General features: G+C 45.7%; 1 protein-coding gene and 1 pseudogene across 1 annotated transcript; both read right to left on the bottom strand.

Moving 5' to 3' along the window:
* Positions 1–258: 258 nt before the first annotated feature.
* Positions 259–3,792, bottom strand: LOC108401734 (peroxisome assembly protein 12-like; annotated as a pseudogene).
* A 15,577-nt stretch (positions 3,793–19,369) lies between these two features.
* RSKR (ribosomal protein S6 kinase related) lies at positions 19,370–25,253 on the bottom strand. Its single transcript, XM_017667861.3, is given in 13 exon segments — positions 19,370–21,729; positions 22,181–22,291; positions 22,418–22,506; positions 22,594–22,612; positions 22,614–22,684; positions 22,786–22,813; positions 23,057–23,097; positions 23,273–23,377; positions 23,596–23,665; positions 24,025–24,093; positions 24,245–24,328; positions 24,420–24,635; positions 25,011–25,253. Coding segments are annotated over 13 exon segments (1,260 nt in total). The 5' UTR covers positions 25,146–25,253; the 3' UTR covers positions 19,370–21,507.
* Between the last annotated feature and the right edge of the window lie 155 nt (positions 25,254–25,408).

Here is a 25,408-nt window from a genome sequence, read left to right as displayed (position 1 = left end):
ATCCTCCCTCTTCTAGTAATGATTTTTTTCTTTTTACCTGTTGACCCAGTGGCATGAATTTTCTACACAGGCAACTTAAGTATTTGTAGTGTTCTTGATACTTGCTGCTGAAGTAGAGTTTTCCCCCTAAACGATGGATTAGCAAAAAAGCCCAAAGGTTAATACAAAAATGCCTCAAAAAGTCAAAGGTGGTCTGAACAAAATATTTAAACACCTCAAGTAATCTTTAAATTTGTACAGTCATTAAAATGGAACAGCTCTTTGCAAAAAACATTTATTCTTAAAATTTACTTAAAGCATTTCATAGAATCTTTAGTAGCAGCCAGAATAATTCATGCTGGTCTAGCAGATTTAATATTAAGCAGAAAGAGCTTATTAAAAGAACCTTTTATACAGTCCAAGTTAGATCAGTATTTTATTTCATCTATTCATTTCTTATTAGCTTTGCTTTCACACTGAAATCTTCACAGTACTCTTTGTATACACTCAACCCTTCTTTTCCTTTAACCAGTTTCCCAAGAAAGATAGGTATGGCTCACAAAGAAATCTTTAAACGTTGATAAACTATAGCAGATGTTACTTAACAAATGGGTCACAGGATATAGAAGGTGCTGTTGTTTTTCTAGTGTTTTCAAGAATTTCTGTAAAGAGCCCATGTTTCACATTGTTTGCAAACGGATAAAACCTCTTCTGCATATACATAAACCTCTTATTCATAGGCTTTCTTTTCTAAAGAGAAGGCTTGCTTCCCCTTCACCACCCATTTTTTGAGGACTAACTTGGGTTTTTCCTGAAAGCTTCTGTACCTCTTGTTCTTTAAGAAAAAGCTTCTATACTTTTTTAAATTGCTCACCCCAACTAGTGTGTAGTTATTGTGTAGAAAGATGTTACAGAACTATGGACTATATTCTCTCTGCTGCATTTCTGTAACTCCTCTTTTATCCACTCCCTCTACACTGACCCTCACATCCCCTTCCAATCCTGCTTCCCTTACTCTAACCAGCTTGGTCAGCTCTAAGTAGGGGTCTAGAGAGCAGGATAAAAGGTTAAGATCAATGGGTTTATCCTTTTAAAGAAGTCCATATAGTTGTCTAAAGTTCATATAATTATGAATTGAGGCTGAAAAGTATCAAACAAGGCTAGGTACGGTGCTGCAAACCAGCCCTGTTGCCTTAAATGCACTAATTTTGTTGTGAGGTAAAAAGCTAATCACTTTCAGTTCTCAGGGGAATATAGTTTAATTAGATGTTGCACCCTGTTGGATAACCTGTGATGGGACAAGCTTGGTGACTCCTCACGTGATTAAACACAGCGGTAACAAAATACATAGCCAGATGTGGCAAGAATGGTATCATTCACCCGGGTTTTACGACACAGTGGGCACACAGTCTTCATTCTGGGTAACAGGAGAATCAGAATTGTAGTCTAGGTGTACAGGTGGTGGTGGAGTAGGCAGGGCAGTCAGTGATTTAATAGTTTCTTGGTTTTCAAATGAGAACTACCACTCAAGGAACTGCAGGAAGAACACCCCCAGAAAGGCCAGTAGACAGGGATAAGGCAATACCTCCCACAGCTTTCTTCAGAGCTGACTTTATCTTCTCATTAACACTGTTAGGACAATAGAACAAGGGGGCAAAAGGAGAAACTGTTTACTCAGGTATGATCACCAAATGACTAATATAAATGTAGTTCTTCATTTTACACTTTTTATTAGAATCACTGATTCAATTTGAGGACTGAATAGTTGCTAGATTGGCATTGTCTCCTAAAGGATCTATTCTAAAGGACTCTCTCTTTCTGACTTAAGTATTTTAGGAGTATAGGAGCTAAGCTTTGTTTTAATGTTTTAGGGTTTTGTTTCGTGTTTCAAGAAAGAAATTAGTGAGACATTGATTATATAGACTTTTTTTGGGGTGAAAGATAGTATATCCAGAAAAAACAGCAATTCATTTAACAAAAACTTAGCAGTTATTGAGGAGTATATATCTAAACTTGTAGGTAAAACACAAACACTAACTAGAAGAGGAACAACATCATGGTTAAGGGCAGTCTCGAGAATTATGTTGATCTGGCTTGAATCTCAGCTCTGCCACCTAGTTTTGTGGCCTTGGCAAGGTGTTTAACTGTTAGGGATTAGTTTCCTCAACTATTAAATGGGATTAATGAATTTATTTCGTTGGATTGTGATGAGGATTGAGATAATGTATGTAAAGCAAACATCTATCACAGGGCTGGCACAATGCAAGTGTTGAAAAACTGTAGCTAGCATGGTGAGGAAGGTTGCCAGGATGGCAATTCTTGTATTATGGACACAATAATTTTTCTATGAAATTATTCATATGATATATGAAATACTTAAAGGGGACTGAGACAGGTGAATTTCATGAAATTGGTCTAAGATTTTGGAATTTATTGGTCAAAGGGTTTGGGGAAATGTTAAGGCCTTACCTCCTGGCTGGTTGCTGCATCATGCTGGCTTTAGCTGGTTTGTGCTCCAGAGCTTATACGTCCTGAACTATAAGTTGACCTAACCGAACTCCAGCCAGACTCAGCAGTGGTGAGTGATGTTGTGCCTTTCTTAGGATGTATTGAAGTTGTTGAACAAGAAACCAGCCTTCCCAGGCCATGTTAACAAATGGGTAGGCTGCCAGAAAGGCTCTGTAAAATTGTTTCCAACAGGAGGAAGGGGGATGGATAGAGTATTCATCTTCTTCTCTCAGCCTAGAAACGAGTTTTTCCAGCTTCACTTTCAGGTAAGGAAGAAAAACCAGGAACATAACTGACTGACTTACAAAGCTGCTGCTTTGGGAGACCAGCGCTGGCCAGTCTCTGAAGCTTGCGTGTATCCCCCATCACAATCCGTTTTAAGCCATAAAACTTTTCAGAAAATGAGGCACTGGTTTTAGATAATGCTGCTGGAGCAGAAGATCTAGCAGGGTAAAGATTTCATCAAACCACCTCCAAATGAAGCCATAGTGGGCAGGACTTGATTCTGCAAGAACCTAAGGCAAAGTAAGTTAATCAATGAAATTCATTCCATTTCACAGTTACTATGTCTTGTATTAACGATTCCTTTTTTTCCCTCTAAATTCTACCCTCTGGGCTTTAAACAAGTCACTTCTTTTGGGGTCTCCCCTAGCGTCCCTGAAGTGCTGGGTTTTCAGTACAGGCTTTACAGGTTAACAGGGACTCAATACTCATTAAATCATAGAACATGAATTACATACTAATTGGTATTCTCAATACCTAGGCTATCAAACTCAAAACTTATTAGTTTTTACTCAGCCATCCCTAAAACCTTCCAGAGGATTACTACTTTACCTTGACCACATGCTGAAGAGCAGGTATCACTGCCGTCATTAAACTGTCCTGTGCTACCACCTCAAAGATGGACGGCTGGTCATCAACCACAGACGCAGTTGTGATGTGACCCCCATACTCAGCCGTAATTTCCTGTGTGCACTGGGTTTTACTTTGCCCCCAAACTCTCCAGTAAGCATGAACTTGCTTTGGGTATCAAATGGGTGCTCGGTCTTAAAGGTAATTTTTCTGCTGGATACCCTCAAGTACGAAACTCCTCTATTTAAGGGAACCCGGGAAAAAACTTCTGGAGGCGGAGGGGAGGAGTCTCAGGAGGTTAAGAACCAAGTTAACGCAGAAGTGAGTGGAAGTGGTGCGTGGGGAAAGGGTGACTTGTCAATGACGCACCTCACGGCACAGTGCGTGACTGGGAAGAACAGGTACGGGCGAGGGAGCCCCGTCCTCCGGAGCTGCAGATCTGGAGCTGCGCATCAGGCCCTCCCGAGTGAGGGCTCAAAAGCCAGCCCCTTCTGACGGATCAGAGGTGCCAATATGGGCCCGGTACGCAAGGGCCGGCTCCAGCTGTTGGCTGTAAAGTGCCCCCGCCGCGCCCGTCCTCGCACGCTGACCCCAGGCGAGGCGCGACGGGCTCTCAGCGCCGCGTTTGGAGGGACGTCTCCGCTTTAGGACAGAAGCCGCACTGGGAAACTCGAGCAGCCGGGCGGCGACAGAGGAGAAGAGACGCTCTAGCCCTGAACGCGGCCCGAAACCGGAACTAAGGAACTCTATGGCACCATCCGGGCTTCCGTTTCCGCCCCCGATGGCCGTTAAGGCACGTTGGTGGGGGCGGGGCTCCCGTGGCCAGGCGTTCTTCCCTCTCTTGGGCTGGTTTTGCGACGCAACCGCTGCGGAAAGCCCCGCCTCTGAATCTCAGGAGGTCTTTTTGACGGGGTGCTTGGGGGCGCGGCGCGGGACTGTGGAACCTGTAGCCAGTGCTCTGGCCTGCTGCTGCGGCTTGTGTTCCTGCAGGCGATGGAGTTAGGAGCTCTGGCCTGCTGCTGCGGCTTGTGTTCCTGCAGGCGATGGAGTTAGGAGCAGGGGAGGCCCTCTGTGCGTGCCGCGCAGTTGTGGTTAGTTTATATTCGGCCGCCTTCCAGGAAGCCTTTGAAGCAGCTTAGCAGGATAAAAGCCTTTGCTTAATTGCAGCCAATTATAAAGATGATTAGAATGAAAAAGGTTCTTGCTGTTCCTCAGAATTTAGGACGATTACTTTTCATTCAAGCTGGGGGCTCAACTGCTTTTAGGTTTGGTTACATTCAAGCATAACTCAAGGGACTTGCTTCACTAAATGAAAATAGTTCTCCCACCGCGCACGTGTAATGTTTCACATTAGCGGTAAGAATACAGTGCCGAGAAGGCGGGATCCTGATGAATCTAGCTTGAACTGGGGAGGCCTGACAGATGCTTTTCATTGTTTGTAATTATTAATGCAATTTGTCTTACAGTTTGTAAAGTGCTTTTACGTAATCTACAGCTTTGCCTCATTTGCGTTGCTAATACAGGTTTACTGAATTTGGATAAAGAGTTCAACTTCTCTTTCTCTCCTACCCCATCCCCACTCCTGGTCTAAATAACTATAAATAAAAGGTATTATTCACCATGGACTGGAAATCACAGGCTAAAAGTTTCTCACCTTCCAACTGGGATTCAATTGCTCTAAAGGCCTAGTTCCCCCAACCACCACCACCCGCTATCCTCACAGGACACTTGTCTAAAAATCCCAACTTCCTTCTGGTGGACGGCGTGCTCTTGGCACATGCAGTACGCACATATCTGAAAGATCAGCTGCCTTTCCACACCGGAATGTAACTCATCTTTCCCAACTGAAAACCATGACTCATCACTCTGTACAGCAGCTGAGTGGCTTAAATGCCAGGCTGTTCTGAATAGTATAGGAGAGGAGGCTGTTGGGAATGGCTAAGTCTCTAAGAAGAGGTTGCTATTTACCAGTGGATGGAGTGTTTCAGAAGCCGTGAAGCCAGGTTGTCCATTTCTTCTTTCAATGTTAAGTCTCAATCTAAGCCATTCATCCCCTCTCTCTCTAGTCCCTGGAGGAAGGGGAATTGGACACGTACAGAGGCCAGTCAGTATAATGAAGAAAGCAACCAGAACAACTCCTTCCTGTGTTAGAACATTTAAGATAGAGCAGTTCTGAAACTTGGGTACCATGGAAAGGACCTGGGTGCCACTGGTCATGGTTACAGATCTGGTGGCAAGATTATTTCTTGTTGGCTTTAGGCCTTCTTCGATAAAAAGGAGTTTCCAAGTGCCTCTATAAGTAATCAGTTTGCCTGAAACTCTTTAAGCCAAGGACCTGAGGCAGTTTGATCTGGCAAAAGGCCCAGCATTTGAAATGAGGAAACCAGGGAATTCTGTCCGTTGCCAGGGGCCTGTTTCTGCTGAGTCTGTTTCCTCTGTAAAATAGGGATAACCCTCCTCTCGCAGCACTGTTGTGGGAATTAGATCAGAGAATGAGGTCAGAGAAGCCTGAAAGCTGTGTCAACAGGGTGAATTCAATAGGATGAATCAATATTTAGGAGAAAAGGTAGGCTTGGCATGGTGCAGTTTCCCCAAGGGCAGACAGAAGTCACCTTTCCAGCTAAACTCCACGTATGGTGTTGGAACGGCCCTTTGGCAGTGTTGGCATGTTCTCTCCTCTCTGCAGCCTACGTCTCCTTGAAGCCCCACCTTTCTTTGGTTTGGTTCTTGTGTCAATGAAGAGTGTTCTGAGGACAAGTGCAACAGGTCCCATAGGATGGCATATTGGGGGACTGGGCCACCCTGGAGAATGATGGAGCGCTGACCCAGAGCAGTCAGGAGTTCCAAAGCCCTGTTCTGCTTCCACTGGGGGGTTCTCACCAGAGTCTGTCAGATTCCACCTCTGAGCCACTTTCCCACTTCCCCGAGGCATTATGGAACAGACATTCATAGGTAGGGTGATTTGGCTTTCTAAACAGAAAGGTGTGCCCTGAACTGTGTCCTGAACTCCAAAGCCTCAGTCCTAGTTTGTTGATTGTCAAGTGGCTGTTCTCCTGGACTCCTCTGTGCTGCTATAAGTCATGCTGGGACCTTTCTGACACTTTATTTTAGGGGACAGTTACTTGTTTCCTGTCTAGTGCATCTCAGTATTGGTTTACTCTGGATTTTTGCAAACGGTTTCTTGACCAGAGCACCCACTGACTGAGAAGCTTCCCTCCCTGGAATGACTACTCTAGTCTTTCTAGTAAATTCATTAACAAGGCCTTAATGGACCCCAGCTATTATTCCAAATTGTTGAGGTCTAAGCTCCTCAGGGGGCCTGGCCTTGTGACTGGCTGAAGGAAGAGCAATTTTGGAACTTAAGGCTGGGGCTAGAAGGGCAGGCCTGAGGGGAGGCCTTAGGCTGCTGGAATTTCTGAAAGACTGGAGCCCAAGGTCATGATGGGCTGCATACAGTACCCTTGAAGGAACCCAGCCTCCAGGATGAGGGACGTTTTTAGGAAGAACTCTGACAGCCACACATGCCCCGATTCCTGCTGCCCTGGTGGCCAGAGTGTGAACATGGAGCTGGTCCCCAGAAGAGGGCCCCGAGATTCATGGGTAGGATCCCTGGGAGTGGGGAGTGTGGCAAAGGGTGAGGCAGTCAGGCACTGGGGCCCAGGGCCAGTGCAGTTCCTGGAGGTCTGCCATACCCTGACCAGAGCTGGGCTTGCAGGAGCCTCCTCCACACACACCTCCCTCTCTCTGCGTGTCCTTACTTAGGGAGGTTGGCTCTGCCAGCTCCAGAGGCCAGGGGTTGAATCAGAGCATCTTCCACCATTTAGGGTCACCCTGCTTCACTCATTTCCAATCCTCATGCTCCATGAGTCAATAAACCTTCCCCACCAGATTGACCTTCATGTTTGCTTGTACTCCCCTCTCCCCCACGCCCCTGCCCAGGCTCCCAGCTGTAAAGCCCGCCTCCTAGTCCTCCTGCCCCCATCCCCCAAACCTGTTAGCCCTAGCTCCCACTGCCTCTTCCGAAGGGAGGTGTCTGCACTCACTCAGGAGTCTGGGGGTTTCCTGAAGCTGGGGTTGGCCTTGTTTTGGTGGCGAGCAGTGGAGTCCCCCACTTACCAGCCCTAGGATCTCAGGAAGTTCCTTGACCTGGGTCAGCTTCTATTTCTAATGTGTCAGATAGAGATAATAGAACAGCACTCCTCAGGTGGTTACGGGGAATGAATGAGGCAATATATGTAAAGGGTACGAAACCCATTTAGCCCACCTTGGTTTCCATGAGTCTTCGAGAGCAGAGACAATGGTAACTTTTCTTTTTTTTTTATTTGGTGATTCCATCCTGCTCAGCTGTGTGGTCACTAAAGATTTGTTTAGGTGGGAATGTGCCTGCCCAGTCCCTGTCTGTCCATGTTGCTGAGACTGGGCCGGGCCAGTTAGCAGCCCCTCAGGCTCAGCCACCACCAGGAGGAAGCCAGCCGTCCTGAGGGGTCCACCTGTGTGCTGACTTCAGCTACCTGTGCACACTCATTTCGGCAGTAGCCTTCTTTGCCTATGGATTTGGGTGGTCACATCCCCTGAGGTTATAGATACCGTTTATTCTTGGTACATAGCAGCCCCATGCTGAGCATTTTCCACATTCATAATTCCCATTTGAGAAGTCTGATTTGGTGCCCAGCATGCCCAGCTGGTTCGTGGCAAGTTGAGATTAGAACCTGTGTTGATCCCCTTTAGACGTGCCCCCGTGCTGATCAAGCCAGAGCCTTGCAGCTCAAAGGAAAAGCAGATACAGAGCAGGCCATTTCAGTTGTACTTTTCCCTGCTGAGCTGGCAGACTCCAGATTGGGACAGGAGTCAGAGGGGCAGTGGCAAGGCCCAGGCCCGGAATGTGACTTGTGAGCCCCTGATTCCTGATTCCTGTGGGTTCTTGGCCACTTCAGCTGCACTGGGTCCCCCTTGCACTTTCACCTCAGTATCTAAATCAGCCTTTCATCCCCTGCTCTTTGTGCCAGTGTTTGGTGTGGAGTAAAGAGCCTTTCCCGCCACTCCTTGGCGCAGACCCACCCTTGGTCATGGGCTCCTCACTTCCTTACTTCCCAGGATCCTGGCCCTCAGACTTGGTTTACTCCCTTAAAACCCACTCCGGGTTTTTACTTTTGTATCCAAAAATCTTTCAGTTGCAGTTTGAGTAAGATGGCTGCCCTCCCACCAGCTGCTGCGGAGAGGGAGGGGCTGGCTGGGGGTGGTGAGTTGGGAGCTGGCTCATGGGGCTACTGTCTTCTCTTCAGGTGTCATGTGATTCTCTGAGGGAGCTGTGGAAAATGGACTGGCCCCTCTGGCTGCCATCCCAGTAGGTGGCAAAGGCGCATCGGGTGGGGAAGGGGTGTACAGAACAGCCATTTCATTGGTTTTTCTTCCTTTGAAATTGTGGGATTGATGGGGTTAATACATAATTCAAGTAAGGTAGAAATCAAATGTATAAGCACACATAGCTTGATTGTTCCACCCCCACCCCCACCCGGGCACACTCTGTTGATGTGTAATCAAGGACTAAGTGATGAGAACCAAAGCAGTTCTCATGGCTAGGAGCCACCTTCACACAGTTTTGGTATCCTTGAGAAGCAGTTGCGTCCTTGGGCTAGACTCAAGGCCGAATAATGAAGTTTGAGTTCATTGTAAGTTCATTTACTCAGTAAATATGAGAAATGCCTTTTCGGCATTGCTCTTGAGCTGTTATGCCTTGAGCCCCCTGGCTGGTCCTTTCAGGTCTTTCATCCTGTTTCCTCCCTTGTCTGCGGCTTAGAGGCAGGGAGGGGACCGACCGAAATGAATGAGCTCTGCCCAGAATGAGGCCTCAGGTTGAGAAAGAGTTACAACAAAAGCAGGTTACATGGGGATCCTGTTCTTTCTAGATCATCTTATTGGTGGTAAAATGGAAATTGATTTAAAAAAAAAACAAACCAATGAAGATTTTATATAGGTTATCTGAAGACCAACGATTTCTCCAAAAAAGATATACAAATGATCAATAAGTACATGAAAAGATACTCAACATCATTAGACATTTGACAAATGCAAATCAAAACTACAGTGAAATACTTCTGCACACCCACTAGGATAGGTGTTACCAAATGGCAGATGATAGTAAGTGTTGGTAGGGTTGTGGAGAAATTGGAACCCTCATACATTGCTGGTAGGAATGTAGAATGGTATAGCTATTATGGAAAGATGTTTGATAGTTTCTCAAAAAAGTTAAACATAGAGTTACATATGCCCTAGCAGTTCCACTCCTGCACATATATCCAAGAGAATTAAAAACACGTGTCTACACAAAAACTTGTACATGAATGTTCATAGCAGCATTGTAACCAAAAGTGGGAACAACCCAAATGTCTAATCAATGAATAGATAAATAAGAGGTAGTATATCTAAGCAATAGAATATTATTCAGCAATAAGAAGGAATGAAGTACCGATACATGTACTGTTGGATCTGCCTAAATGAGAACGCCACCCCAATTCACTCACGGAAGACGTCTCTTGATGCAACAAGCAAGAGGACTTTATTCAGGAACCAGCTAGCTGGGGTCCAAGTGTCAGCCCGACGCAGCGGGTTTCAACAAGGACCCCGAGCACTCAAAGCCAAGGGTTTATATAGCATTTTCAAAACACTTAACTCATAGTAATTTTCCATAGCTGCACATTATTCTTGCAAGACATACAGCCTGGGGTTAGGCAAGAGCAAGATAAGACCACTCCTCAATTGTCAGGGAGGTTCTGCACGATGAGCTTGGTATGTAAGATTAGCTGACCAAGGTTAGCTGACTAAAGGCCACAGCTGCCCACCACCCGGTGTTCATGATTAACTTGTTTTTCAAGGCCTTACCCAGTTCCAGTTTTTCTTTCTAAGTCACATACTCAGAAAATGGCTTCTAGGCCTTTAAGATGGCTATGCTTATGCTAACCTATTTCTATTCTTACAGTACAACATGGACGAACTTGAAAACATGTCAAGCAAAGGAAGCCAAACACAAAAGCCACATAATTGTATGATTCCATTTATATGAAATGTCCAGAATAGACAAATCCATAGAGACAGAAAGTAGATGAGTGGTTGCCAGAGGCTGGGGAAGAGGGGTAGAGGGAGTGATTGCTAAGGGATACATGTTTCCTTCTGGAGCAATGGAAATGTTTTCAAATTGGGTAGGGGCAATGGTTGCACAATTCTACGAATATACTAAAAACTATTGGACTGTATACTTTAAATGAATTAATTTTATGCTCTATAAATAATTATGTCTCATTAAAGCTGTTATTTAAAAAAACACGCAACTTTTCAAAGAACATTAGCATGAACTGTTTTGGTTAAAATAAAAATAAAAGTCAAATATTTATCCATAATCCTGTCACCCAAAAATTCAAACTGCTTTTTCTGCATTCTTCTCTAGTCCTTTTCAAACACTTGGGTTAAGTCTGACATGCTTATAATTGTAAGGCTGGAGGTATCGAAAGGAGAAAAGCGAGGACAAAGCAAACAGAACAAAGACAGCTCCCAAAAGCTCTGTGCCATATAAGGACAGAATGGACAGCTCTTCCTGGATTCCAGTCCCAGGACATGCCGACAAACCCTGGATGCAGACACCCTCCATCCGGAAGGAGGAGACCTCTGGCTGTCTGTCACCTGACCCTGAGCCAATAAAATTCCCTACATACCCCTGATGCAGCCCACTCCCCACTCCCTTCCCTGTGCTTATAAAAACTTGCTGCCTGCCCCGCTGGGCGCGACTTGTCTGGCCTATGTCTGTACAGACTGGTGAACCTCACCTGGGATTGCGCTCAAATAAGCTGCCTGGCCTTTTGTTGCCTTTCGTCGTTGCCTGCTCATTTCGGCTAGAATTTATCTTACAATAATATGATAGAACTGTCTTTATATTTCCAAAGGACTTTATGTATATTTTATAACTTCCTCATTTAACAAACATTTATTGGGTACTTATATGTGCCGAAAACTGTGCCTAGTGTTGAGGACCCAAGGATGATAAAAACCTAGTCCTGTCTCAAAGTGCTGTAGATGAGGAAGTAGTATTTGAGGAAATTGAAGCTCAGAGAGGACAAGAGAAATGTCTGAGGTGACCCAGCTGTTGACTGACAAAGCTGAGACTAAACTGAGGCCTCCAACTGCCAGGCCTGGGATCTTTCTTAATGTAGACCATGCTCCTGTTTTCTGTGTGTATTTATTGTTCTGAAGCAGCACTTACTGTCTCTTAGCTTAGTCTACCTCGCAGAATCTTTGTCATGTAAGGTGGAAAGCCTCACCCCTGTCCCTGATGGATTACACCCAAGCTCCTGTAGCTCTCTCTATGATGGAGCCAATGTTTAAACACAAAATGTATATGGCTATTGTTTACTGAAGTTCAGTTAAAAAAAAAAATCTTTTCAAAAAAGAACAGAAGTATCTCTGCATGGTGTAAGTGGGTGATCTCCTTTTTTCTTTATACTTTACTTTCTTTAATTAGAAAATGTGCTAGTTTACTATATAAGCACATGCATTCATGTGTATACACATGGGTGCACACATATTTGGTGACAGGCAGAGTTATGTTCCAGGGTTTGCCATAAGATCTTCTAAAGGCCTGTGTTCTGTCTGGCACAGCCTAGGTCATCAAGAAGCAGCAGCTAGTGGGATCTGCAAAGGCCTTGCACAAGCAGTATGTGTCCTCGGACACAGTGGTCCCTAGTGAAGATGGAGATGCCAACACCACGTGCAGCTCCTTGGAGGCTGTATTTATCCACGTCCTGCACACCAAGCATATCCAAGCCAAGGCTGGGGGGAAGAGGAAGAAAAGCAACACCCCACAGAAGCCTCTGGCTCAGCCTGTCATCTGGCCCCTCCTGAAAGCTGTCATCCACAAGTGAGGTCAGCTGGGGAGGCCTTGCTTTGGGGAGGAGTTTCAGAGTGGGACCTGGGGCTCTTCCTCTCCAGCACTGCAGGAAAGTGGTCAGAGATACACTGCGCTCTAGAGTAGAGATGGCCAAGGTAGGGCCAGTGTTAGACCAAGTCTCATGAGCCACTTGGGCCTCAGGCAACAGCCTGGACTGCTTCAAGCTCCAGGACTGGTTGCCTTTAGCAGGAGCAGCCTTTTTACCACACTGTGGCAGTTAGGTATTTGCAACAGAGGTTAAGTGGCATTTAGGAACTGAGTTTGGTACACACGGAGACTGATCTTATTCAGAGCAACCCACCCTGAAATCTGCATAACTATGGTCAAGTCGCTCCCCTGTGCAAAACTCTGTAGCCCATGGGTTCCCAAATGATAGCGTGGAGTCTGAGGCACTAGGTTGGGGCCACAGAATCTGTATCTTAAACAAGTTCCCCAGGTGATTCTGATGCACAGCCAGATGTGGGGACCATTGCCCCACTGCCTCACCAGTTTGATACTCAAGACACTGCATTACCTGGCTTTGCAACTGAAATACTCCTCCACGTGTTGTGATTGGAGCATCCAACTCTCCTGTTACAGGTCTGTCACTTTTCTACCCTTTATGCCTTTTTTCTGCCAGTCTCTTGTGCCTAGCCTGTTCTCCTTCCATCTTTACCTCTTGAGATCCCTCAAAGTGCAGCTCACATACTGCCTTTTCAAGGGAATTTTCAAGACAGCCTCCAAGAGCAGGCCAGCTGTGGGAGTACTGTCAGCCCACAGGCCTGCTTCAGGATGCTGAGGAGGGCAAGTTCCTCCTCAGCTTCCTGCAGGGACTGACATCCTTGTCCTTCAAACTCTCCTACAAGTCCATCATCTTAAATGAGAGGACACCCCACTGCTCTCTCTGGGCTTTGTCCTCTGAGCTCGACCCCCTCGCTGCCTCTGGGATGGAACTACAGCAGAAGGAGTCTCTGGATTCAGTTTCCCATTCCTCTGGCTCAGAGGACATCGAAGTTCAGCACTCAGGCCACAAGATCCAGCGGAACAGGAAGCTCACTGCCTCATCCCTCAGCCTGGACACAGCCAGCCCATCCCAGCTGTCTTGCAGCCTTAACTGACAGCTGCCAACTCCAAGAGAATGGCTCCCAGAGTCCAGACTATTCTGAGAATCCCATGTCCTACGACTCAGACCTTGGGGCAGCAAATGCTGTGAATTCAGGCTCATCTCTGCAGGAGTGAGTACCCTCCCCCACTCCTTTCCTCTCATCTCCTTCCTTCTTTCTTCTTTTCCTCTTCCTCTCCCTTCCTTCCTGTAGATGGGATTGCCTGTCCCTGAGCACTGACCTCTGTAAGGGAAAAAGACAAAGGGGACATTGTTTCTCTTCCTCAGGGACTGGAATTTCTGGCTCCTCTAACTGGAGGCAACATGGGGGCAGTGAGAGAATGGATCTAGACAGGGCTCAGAGCTGGTTCAAGTTACTTAATCTCTGTGAGACTCAGTGTAAATACTGCCATCTTCATCTGGAGAGAAGGAAGCTAATAGTTCAGAGCTATGGTTACAACTTCCAGAAAGTACAGTGAAGCATAATGCATAAGGGTGACCTGTGACCACACAGAGACCTCCTGGAAGACTAAACCTGAATGATGCTTGGGGAGGTGGTAGGCAAATGAGGCCATGCAACTGCCTGGTAGAGGGAGCCTGAGCAAAGCCTTCTCTATGCAGGCTTTGTAATTTATTTTTTCAATGCCTATTATTTATTTATTTGGTTACATCTTAGTAGCAATTTTTTATTCATTTATATTAAGATATCATTGATACACAGTCTTATGAAGGTTTCACATGAAAAACATTCTGGTGACTACATTCGCCCAAATTATCAAGTCCCCCCCTGCACCCCACTGAAGTCACTGTCCATCACAGTAGTAAGACACCACACAGTCACTATTTGTCTTCTACACTGTCTTCCCTGTGACTCCCCCCGCACCATGTATATGAAGTCGCTATACCCCTCAATCCCCTTCTCCCTCTCTCCCCTTTCCCCACACACAACCCCCCTCCCTTTTGGTAACCACTAGTCCCTTCTTGGAGTCTGTGAGTCACCTGCTGTTTTGTTCCTTCACTTTTCCCTCGTTGTTATACTCCACAAATGAGGAAAATCATTTGGTACTTGTTCTCTCCATCTAGCTTATTTCACTGAGCATAATACCCTCAAGCTCCATCCATGTTGTTGCAAATGGTAGGATTTGTTTTCTTCTTATGGCTGAATAATATTCCATTGTGTATATGTACCACATCTGCTTTATCCATTCATCTACTGATGGACACTTAGGTTGCTTCCATATCTTGGCTATTGTAAATAGTGCTGCAATAAACATAGGGGTGCATATCTTTTTGAATCTGAGGTCTTGTTTTCTTGGGGTAAATTCCTACGAGTGGAATTCCTGGGTCAAATGGTATTTCTTTTCTTAGTTTTTTGAGGAACCTCCATGCTGCTTTTCACAATGGTTGAACTAATTTACATTCCCACCAGCAGTGTAGGAGGGTTCCCCTTTCTCCACATCCTCACCAACATTTGCTGTTGCCAAACCGAATTTTTAAGACAAGTGATAATGTGTATAAAGCACCAGGCATATAGTAAATGCTTCATCAGTGGTAGCTGTTATAATGGCCTTTTCTTAATGGAAGAGGGAGAAAACAAAGTTGAGAAATATCATCAACTAGCAGAGAAAGAAATTAAACATTTGTATCAATTAGGGGTCTTTGGTTACAAGCAACAGAAACAGGCTAAACTAAAAATTTGTTAGAATTATATGGAGTAGCTGACAAAATAAGGAAAGCCAGTTCTGAAAAAACAGGAATTACTCAGTTCTATTGGATATCTCTAGCAAGAATTAGCAAAGTCTGATCTAGGCAGAGTTGTTGGAACAAATGAGCTTCAACAAAAAATTTCTTTCTGTCACTGTACTTAGGATTCAAATTTCTGTTGACCTACCTTAGTGTAGATTTCCTCTTCACTCCCTCTTTCACTCTTAGCCAGAACAGGGCAAGACACCTTGATTCATAGTCCTTTGAGGCTACTCCAAAAGTAAATTACATGAAAAAGAGGGAAGGCAGTAAAAAATAGTAAATGCCAATTATTACAGCCAAAAGATAATAAACAGTGCATCACAAATCCCATCCTCAGGTTTACAGTGTCATAGGTGAATAAGATGCAAAAAGTGCTTACATTTATAAGTCATTAAAAGCCATCAGATAGGTTTAATATGGTGTGAGTTTAGAGTACAAGGTAACTGCCATCTGGGAGAAATAAGGCACTTCAAACCAGCTTAAATAGAAGGCTTATATAGGCCAATGTAACCAAGGGAAAATGGTGTTTCTAACCTCATTTTATGGCTACTCTGCTGGTTGCTTTCTAACACAATGATGTAACCTGATACCTCCTGTCCCTCATGATGTCCACTGAGAAAGCTGTGTGGATTAGATGGGCCTCAGAGGGGAGTACATTTGGTGCAAGTCACAGGAGGCTTTCCAGGGTGAGGGAGCAATGTATATGAGGAGGGGATTGTTTAGTTCGCTTTAACACACAGCCACAGAAAAGAAAAGTGAAAAGTAGATTCAGGTGAATCATGGAGGTCTTAAGTGCTAGTTTTAGTACTTTGCCTCTGGACATTTCATTCATTTATTTAATAAATATTGAGTACCTTCTATGTGCCAGGCATAGGTGTTGGGTACCAAGTTGTAAAAACAGACATGGTATCTGCCTTCATGGAATGTGCAATCTAGTTGGGGAGTGAGTTAATAAATAAATGAATAAATATATAATTTACAAATCAAACGATTGGATGGGGGTGGCACTAGGAGGGCAGAACTTTTTAGGTTGGGTAATCAGTGCTTTGTGAGATTACAGTGAAACTGAGACCTAAATTTTGAGAAGCAAGTTATATGAGGAATTGGGAGGTAAAAAAACATTAGGCAGGAGGAGTGGTATTTATGAAGGCCCTGGGATGGGAAAGAGCAGGGAGTACTTGAGGGTTACAATAGCTGGCAAAAGGTGTAATAAGCGGCTTAAAAGGAATAAAATGATGTAGGAGAAGTAGACGGGCCAAACCATGCAGGGACCCAGGCCATGGAAAGGAAACTGGATTTTAGTCTTAAGTGCAGTGGGGAGCCATGGAGGGATGTATACACCAAAGACATGATCTGGTTTTTATTTTGAAGATGACCATGTAATGAGTATGTGGTTATGTTTACTTTGTGAAAGCTCATCAAGCTTTACTTTGATGATGTGTGCATTTTTTGAATGTTTGTTACACTTCAAAAAAGTTAAAAACCTGGCTGCTGTATGGATGATGGTTGGAAGGAGAGAGTTGAGATTTCTAGTGATCCAGGCAATAGGAGATGACAGCTTGGACTAATGAGGTTGAATAGATGGGGCTGGATGAATTTGAGATATATTTTGAAAGTAGGATTGACAATTTGCAGATGGACTGGATATGGCAGTTAAGGGAGAGAGAGAAATAAAAAATGATCCTTAGGTCTCCGGCTTGAGCAATTCTATGTAATTTATTGAAGTAATACCTAGCCTATAGGCACAGACCTGATCATCTACACTTGCCTTCTTACAGCACTAAATCATGCTTTCTATCTTTATCTTGCATCTACCTACTACTTGAGCATTTTATTAAAAACATAAGGGGGAAATGTGGAATTCACATATAAAGTAAAAATCAAATAAATAATCATATCTGACTTGATTGTTTATAGTTTAGGATTTGTGGTCAAAACAGAAACAATTTCTGTGATGAGTGCCTTTGCATTGTTCACCATGTAAAAACTTGTTTAGTCCCTACAGTAATAGAGCCATGGGGACCTGCATATTATATATCAGGGAAATTTTGATATCCACCCAGAAGAAAGAGAAATATGGATAAGAAAGGGAAATTTATTTTGCTGCCTACTGTGCCCTATGAAGGGGTGTATAATGAAGATATGAGTTTATGATTTTGGATTGATCATAAATTTATTAAAGCCTCTAGAACACCTTTGTGGAAAAGAGTCCTAGCTGTGGCAGAAGGTGACCTGTATTTCACCCTGAACTGATAAGACTCCATAGTCACTGCTACATGCTGCATGCTTCTGCAGTCACATACATTACTTAGAAACTGCTTTGCATAGAAACGAGAAACACAATAGGTACATGTTGCTAAGAAAAGTTTAGGTCAAGGAACAGAAAAAGGTCACCTGTCTAACACTTGGCTAACCATGTACAGATTAGAAAGAAATAGAAAAAGACTTGCCTATACTTATTAATCAAAAGAACAAATAAAAAATAATCATATCCTTGTGCAAAATGGTATAAATAAAGATGTCATCGGCATTTTGTCAAGAGACCTCCTCCAACTGACTCAGCGTCCTATCTCTCCGTGCGCTGACTCGCCCTGCACCTTCGGGCATTCCACCCCCCGCGGGAGCTGAACTCCAGCACCAATCCATTCTTGAGGTTTAGTTATGTCACTCTTTCCAGAGGATGAAGTTTACAGAAGTGTGACTGTGGCAATATTGTGCACCCCAGAGCTTAATGGTGTCCTGCATTTCCCTGCCCAGACGCCAGGGGTTTCATTTCCTCTCCTGCCTTTCTGTGCTGCCTGCCATTACCACCCCCCAGCTCCCCTCCAGTACCCTGCAGCAGCAGCTGGTGCCCGGTTCCCTCAGAGCCCCTCCTGGGCTGTCCTCCAGTGTGTCGGGTCACCTCCTCCCCCTGTCACAGAGCTGCCATCCCGGAACTCCCCTCCCGGCTCCTCTCTCTTTGCTGGAGCACATCCTCAAGTTAAGGATCCCTCTCTAAAATTAAAAAAACTGAATGGTCTTTGGACTACCTCAGGAGAGTAGTTATACCTTTAGCTTCCATTCATTAGGAAAAAAATACATAAGGACCAAGCACCAGGAAGGCTTTTCAATGAATTTGTTTTATTTACCAGGAGAGCATCTAGGGATATGTGAAAAAGCCTGCTAAAACTTTAGGTTTGAGGGCTAGTTCAATCTCATTTCATTCTTTGATCTTCCGTGCCACCCTCCTCAGCCCCTCTTCCGGTGACAGAACCTTTGTCTTGACATTTCACTGAGCCGCCTCTGCTCCCTGCAATTCAGTTGGGACTGATGGGCAGGTGTAAGGCCCCGCCCAACATGTGCCCATCACCATGCCTGGCCAACCGGGGTCTCCTCCTCCCGGACACATGGTCCAAGCAGGCCAATCAGAGGCTTTTAGAGGATGGGTTTTCCTCTGAGAGATAAGCTCTGCAGCGGTGCAGTTGAATTACCAGGGACCATCTTTACCATCATGTGGCAATTCTGAGGCAGAAGGCATCACTGAGGAAAGCAGAGTTGAGGGATGGGTGGGGGTGGGGGGGTGTAATTTAGCCCTGGATGCAGCCAGCTTTAAGCTCTTAGGCCTCCAGCTTATAAGAGCCAATATGATGTATGCCATTTTTGCTTTCAGCATATTTTAATTGGATTTCTTTCTCTTGGAACATAAAGAGTGGTGATGAATATATTATCTTTGTGAACTTGGGCAAGTTATGTACCCCCTCACCTGCACCGCAAGTCTCATTTTCCTGATCTATTAATTGGAGAGGGTAAGATCTACTTCATAGGTAGTTGTAAGATTTCAGTGACACAACATGCATGTACACTCAATATATGATCACTGTTAGTGATACAACAATTACATTTGTGGCAGACACAGGATTTACTTGCTTTCTAAACAGTGCTTAGTGCATGCACGATTGAGAGGCCCCCTGCCTTCCAAGGACCTGTGGCCACAGCTTGGAAATAAATCACTGCTCCGGGTGTTGCCTTTTGAGCAGAGCAATGTACATTCTCCCATCCCCTTCCGGTCTGTACTTATTCTTTCTATAAAAGCATGACTGGGTGTTGCACAGTATCCCCTACCCCTATTCCCGCCTTAACTGGCCTGGACGCAGGTTACAAGCAGGATCCCCATCCCATTATCCCCGTACTCCCATTACTCCAACCTGCTCAGGAGGCAAGGCATTTGGAAGTGATGCATTTCTCAGAACACATTTCAGTTACAGAAGTAGGAATAACCTTCTCAACGGTACTAATGGTCATGTTTATTCATGCAGAATAAAATCACAATCATCTTACATTTCCCAGGAAAAACAAAAATGCTGCCAACCAGGACTGCAGTTGGTTGAGTTGTCCCTTTAATGTCACCTTGCTACTTATTATTTCACCCTGTTGCCCATGAGCTCATAAGAGCAGAGAGATGGTGGCAGGAGCTATAATTTAAACTGTGAAAAAAATTAAATGTGAAATCATAATATCTGTTAACTTATTTTGTTTCAGGCAGATTGCAAAGCCGTCTCCAGGGAAGTCACTGTCGTAGTAAAGTGACCTTATCTAGGGACTCCTAATACCCAATTTGTTTTTTAAATTTTATTTTAAATCCCTAATACAAACATGATATAATTCAAAGGTAAATAAGGGAGCCTCCCCATTGTCTCCGCGGAAAACAGCCACCATGACCAGATAAAGGTAGTGACTGATCCTGAGTTGCTGCCCTGAGATCCATCTCCCGCCCACATGCCCACACCTGGAATGCGGTGGTGATGGGAGCAGCGCTCTTTCGGGTTCACAGGGCTCCCTGCAGGCGGTTCTCCTTTAGCGTGCAACGTTTGGCTGGGAGAGGCAGCAATTAAGGGGGAGCTTCTGGGACCCATTGTGCTTGATGAGAGGGGCCAAGAGACTCTGAGGAGCCACGGGAGCTATGATGGGGGCCCTGACTAGGGCGGTGCTTTAGTCAGCCTTCCTCAGGATATTTCAGGTGATGAGAATATTTCCAGCTTCAAATGGTCTCTGGAAAAACTCCACTAACCTGTTTTGATGTTTACCTTCTGTAAGACCTTTCCTTTGGACGTCCCTAGGGGTGGCAGTGGGTACAAGATTTGGTATTGGATCTGCAATACAAATCCCAGTTCCAAATGTTACAGTCCCTTTGCAGCTTATGGGGCAAATACATAGCACTATGCGCTGACCTTTAGAAGGTCAGTCTGGATTTCATAAGGATTCATATAGGGAGAATGAAGAAACGGCTTAAAATTCACTCAGAAATGTGGGTCATTACTGAGGGCAGGGCCTGGAAATAGGCACTTGGGGGAGGAAGATGGGATTCTTGCCTTTTCAGGGTTCCAGACCTAACAAGAGAACTGTGGTGAGCCTTCACATGGATGGACGTTAACGTTCACGATGCTCCATTTCGATGCTCCATTTATAGGTGACACCTAGAGGTGTGGAGCTGGGGTGTGTGACCTCCAAAGCAGGACTCAGTCACATCCTGGGACAGGTAGAATTACTGGCCCTAATTCCCCACCCCTCCCTGCACCCACAACCTTGCCTGGTCTCATTTACTTCCTATCCCCTGGCACAGGGTTTGGCCATGTGAACTGCTTTGGCCTGTGGAATGGGCAGAAATGAAAGTGTGCCAGTTCTGTGCCTGGGCTTGAAGAGGCCTGATGGGTTTCTGGTTGCCCTCTTATGCTTTTCTTGGGTAGCTGCTGCCCCTCTGGCCTGGGTCCCATAACAAACACACGTGGCAAAAGCTGCCCTGGCTGATCTGTGGAACAACAGGGAGAAGCAGAGCTGACCCAGCCAGAAGAGCATTAGCATTTAGCTATGCTAGGCAACTTGTAGTCTGGTGAGAATTGATATTCCAACCCACTGCATTTGGGATGGTTTCTTATATAACATTACTGTGGCAATAGCTAACTAATACACATATTCATTCCTTTATCAGGTTGTAGGTTCAGCTGCTGCAGTAGAGACCCAACACAGCAGTGGGTTAAATGAGAATGTTTGTTGATTTCTCTTGTAATAACCTGGTGAAGTTCTGTAGTTGAGTGCTAGTTTTATGGTTCATGTGTCAGGGAGCCAGGCTCCTATTTTCTGCTCCACCATTATTCCTATCTAATCATGCACAACTACTATTTTAGAAACCATTAACTTTTCTAGTATTCAGGGGTTTTATCCAATGTACACTTTTGGTCACTATAACTCTAAAAAAAAATATAATAAAGCTAAAAAGCTGTCTAAAGAGAAACAAATGAGATAGCCAAAAGGATTAAGGATACATTCTTTCAATGGTAACAGGCTACAAAGTAATAACAAACTGCATCATCAAGGTAGTCATACTGGGTTGGCAGTGGAAGAGATCCTCAGATTCCTACAGTAGAGTGGCTCAAGCAAGGCCAGGGTGGCCCAGGTAGGACTCCAGGTTACAGTCGAAGTCCTTGAAGAGCATGGATTCCAATGGACTGGGCTGGGTAGCTCGTGTCTCCATGACAAAGTTCACTGGCTGCTTCTGTAGGAGCTCTGGGTCAAAGGCCACACCTCGAAAGAAAGGGTGGACCTGGAAGTGATGCAAATGATGCAGACGGTGGAGAGGATTCTGACATAAGAGCTGAAGGGAAACAGAGCGTGAGGGTTGAGGGACTGGGATAGGAAAGGGGCTGAACACAAGCTGGAAAAGGAGAAGTTCATGGAGCTGTAGAGGGCAGGAAGAAGAACCCTGAAGACGATTTGTAAAAGAGGAAGAAACAGGCTAATTCGCAGCAAAGGTGGGGAAAAAAAAGGAGCTGTATTGGTAAGAGAGCAGCACCAGCTCACTCAAAAGTGACCTGTTATGCATGAGGAGGAGATTTGGAGGACCAGGATCTCAGGAGTGAAATCTGAAGTGCTTGTTAGAGGGCAAGTAGTGAGGCAGTGAGGTAGTACCTGGTCAAGTTGGAGAAGTCCCCCCACCCCACACCACCAAAATAATCAGAGGAATGGGGAAATACCACTTCAGTGACAAGGAAAGGAGAGAGTGAACAGTTTGGTAGTCAAGAAGAGTAAACGGTGCTCATCCGTACCTCATGAAGCAGGCGAGAGAGGCCCTGGTTAAGAGAAGCTGGCATCTCAGAGTCATAGTGGGTCACACTTGCCAACATGGCTACGTGATTTCTCTCTGCAGCCACTGGGAACTGAGTGAATGGAAGGGGGGGGCGTGTCATTGCTTAGTAGGAATAAGGCAAGATTACCTAAGGTCTTTCTTCTTCCCAGCACAGGACAAAGCTCTCCTCTGCCCAACATCACTACCATTCTCTCACCTTTCCAGTTGCTAAAGAAAAAAGCAAGACACCCAGGGACCACCAGTCAGCAGTATGGTTGTAAGGCCCTCCACTCAGGACCTCTGGGGCTACAGATTTGAAAGATACTTGTCATTGACATCTGTTGGCTATCCTCTTGCCCAGCGTTTACCCAGCAACTTGAGCAACTCTCTCACCCATGTACTGAAGAGTACCCACAGATAGTATAGGCTTGAGCTCCCTGGGGCAGGTAGCGGGACAGACCAAAGTCTGTCAGTTTCAGGTAGCCTATGAAAGATAAGGCTACAGCAGCACTCCGTTCCCCCCTCATCAGCCACCCCAAACTGAGGTTCCTTTCACTCTGGGACTAGGAAAAGAAAAGGACTTACCTCGTTCATCCAGAAGGATATTCTCCATCTGAAAAATTAAGTTGAGAAGGTACTACTCGTCCTCTTTCTTTCAACCCTTTTTCATCATGTATATCCACCAGTTGAAGAAGATGCCCTACTCAACAATCAGATCCATACTTGGAGAGCCCTTGCCCAAATCCTTAGCACCCATGAGGAGCCCAAAGTCAACTCTTTAGTCCCCACTCCCTTCTTGGACCTGTTGGAGCTTCTCGCTGAGGCCCTTCTGCAGACAAAAAGCATTTAACTCTACCTTCACATCTCGATGGATGATGCCCAAGTCATGGAGATAGCCTGTGGATGACAGCAAGCATGAGGTATGCTGAAGCTCTCTTGTCCTTTCCAGTTTCCCTGGTAGGCCCCTCCCTGTCCCTGACCTTTGACCTCCAGAGTTAGTATCAATTCTCTAATTCTCTTCTGTCTGACCCACCTTGATTCTTCCCTCATTTCCATTGCCTGTTTCACTTACACAGCACCAGGACCAGCTCAGCAGCAAAGAGGCGGACGGAAGCCTCAGCAAAACAGCCAACAGTGGACCACAGGGACTGCAGATCTGCACTGCAGTAGCTGCGCACTGCAAAGCATCAGTACTCTAGGCAGTAGTGCCTGGGCTCAAGGCATTGTAGGCCTCCTGCCCAAACTGCTGCCACCTGCTAGTCCCTCTTCCTCTGGGAGAGAGAAGTGCTATGAGAAATGCAACAGAGCAAAGGCAGAATAGGCCACAGGAATGGGTAATCTCAGGTGGGGAGTACCACGTGGAAGGACGTTTGGGAATGAGAAGAGGCCACTCACTAATGAAGAGGTGCCGTTTTCCCTGCCACCTGTCCCCCAGACTGTGTACAAAAGGATGGTTGATCCGTCACTAGGGATGAAGAAAACAGGAAGTCAGGGAAGAACAGGATCACTGAGGACCAAGGCAGCCAAGAACTCAGGATTTACCCAGTTATGCAGAAAGGGAGCAGCTGCCCCACATCTCAGTTCAGGTCAATCACTTATGACTGAGACTGCCTGCCTCATAATTTTGGAACCAGCATAATAGTAAGGAACATAATGGGACATGCTGGATTATTTCCGTGGCAGGCCTAGAATAACTATTTTTCCTAGGATCTACTTTGGCTGAAGCAGAGGGAGGGGAAGGAGCAGGACAGCTGGACAAGAAAGGTGCTTTCTCCACCTGTGCTTCAGTTCTTCCTAGAATCCTCTCTAGGGCTCTCTCTGTACCTGGATGTTAATTTCCTCTTTGCACGGCCTCAGGGTGTCCCTCTGTAGGACCTTTACCTTGGGCATCACCTATAAAAGGAGAGGGGTGATGACTCCTAAAGGGGAGTAGTGTTAATGTTTATGCCTCCCAACCAATGCATAAACAATGCATAGTTATCTGTGGAACCACAACTGGAGCTAGGGACTAGAGAATAATGCCGAAGAGTACCTAGGTCCCTACCTTCACTGCAAATACTGCTTTCTGACCACAATCTAGCACCTTGAGGACAGTTCCAAAGGAGCCTTTAGCCACAAGCCCTAAAATCTGTACAAAGAAATGAACAAGGCACTTGAGGCTCTGGTCCTTTCTGGTTTCTCCCCAAGACAGACTACTTCCCGGGATTCCATTGACCTACCTTCAGCTGCTGATGCCCAAGAGGCCTAGGTGGAAACTCCGGCAGAAAGAGGTTGATGAACTGAGGCACTGGCCACTCCGACAGAGGCTTCTTCACGAGTAGTGGGGCTGGCTCCAGGCACAGGCATGGACACCCCCGCAGTCCCCACTGCTCTCCCAGACCTGACCAGAGGCTCTTCCAGCCTCAGAACCAGGGGCCTGGGATGTTACCACCCTGCTGAGAACCAAGGGAGCCACTCTAAACTTTGTCCTGAGTCATTTCAGGTTCTGTCCATCTTAGCAAGCCTCTCTCAAATGCCACCCCAGAGACATACATTTTTGAGTACCAAGCAAAACTGCCACTATCCTTGTTTTGGGACAAAGCCTAGATTTTCTGGATACAATTCCTCTAGGAAAGCAGTATTTGGACATTTTCCCCATGTAGCATTGGAGATTCCGCCTGTGCCTTTTGGTATGGGGCTGAGATACTTTCATGGTATAGTCTCTCTACCCCACCCTCCCCGGAGGGCATCACTAACATGCTCCACTTCCTGGGCTTCAAGCTCACGCTTCCTTCACCTCCCCTGAACAGGTGCCAGACCCCACACCCCACCTCATGAGGAGCAGACACCTGGGTGTGTTGTCCCTGCCGACAGCTCAGTGCTCCCATCCCCAGCCTCTGCCTCCTCTCCCCTTCTGCTACATCTGCTGTCCCAGTTACATAAGCAGTTCCTTCCTGATGCTGCATTATACAGGCCCCGCCTCTTCCTTGTTGTTCATGACTAGAGATGCAAGCATGCAACCAAACCTCATTTTTATCCCCAAATCCTCTAGGCCTTGGTTAATAATAGGCTTTTATCCAGAACTGAAATGAGCAGAGACCTATCAGCATGGAGCCAGTGTCACACCAGAGCTGGGAAGTACCTGTGATACAGCTTCAGGCAGGAGGGAAGAGGCCACCTTCATTAGAGTGGCAACTAAAGGATGTATCTTAGGTGTTGATAGGGAGGG

This window comes from Manis javanica, chromosome 4, assembly GCF_040802235.1.
Source record: "Manis javanica isolate MJ-LG chromosome 4, MJ_LKY, whole genome shotgun sequence".
NCBI classification, from domain to species: Eukaryota; Metazoa; Chordata; class Mammalia; order Pholidota; family Manidae; genus Manis; species Manis javanica.
Note: the sequence above shows the minus strand (reverse complement) of the source record. Positions and strands in the feature narration are given on the sequence as shown.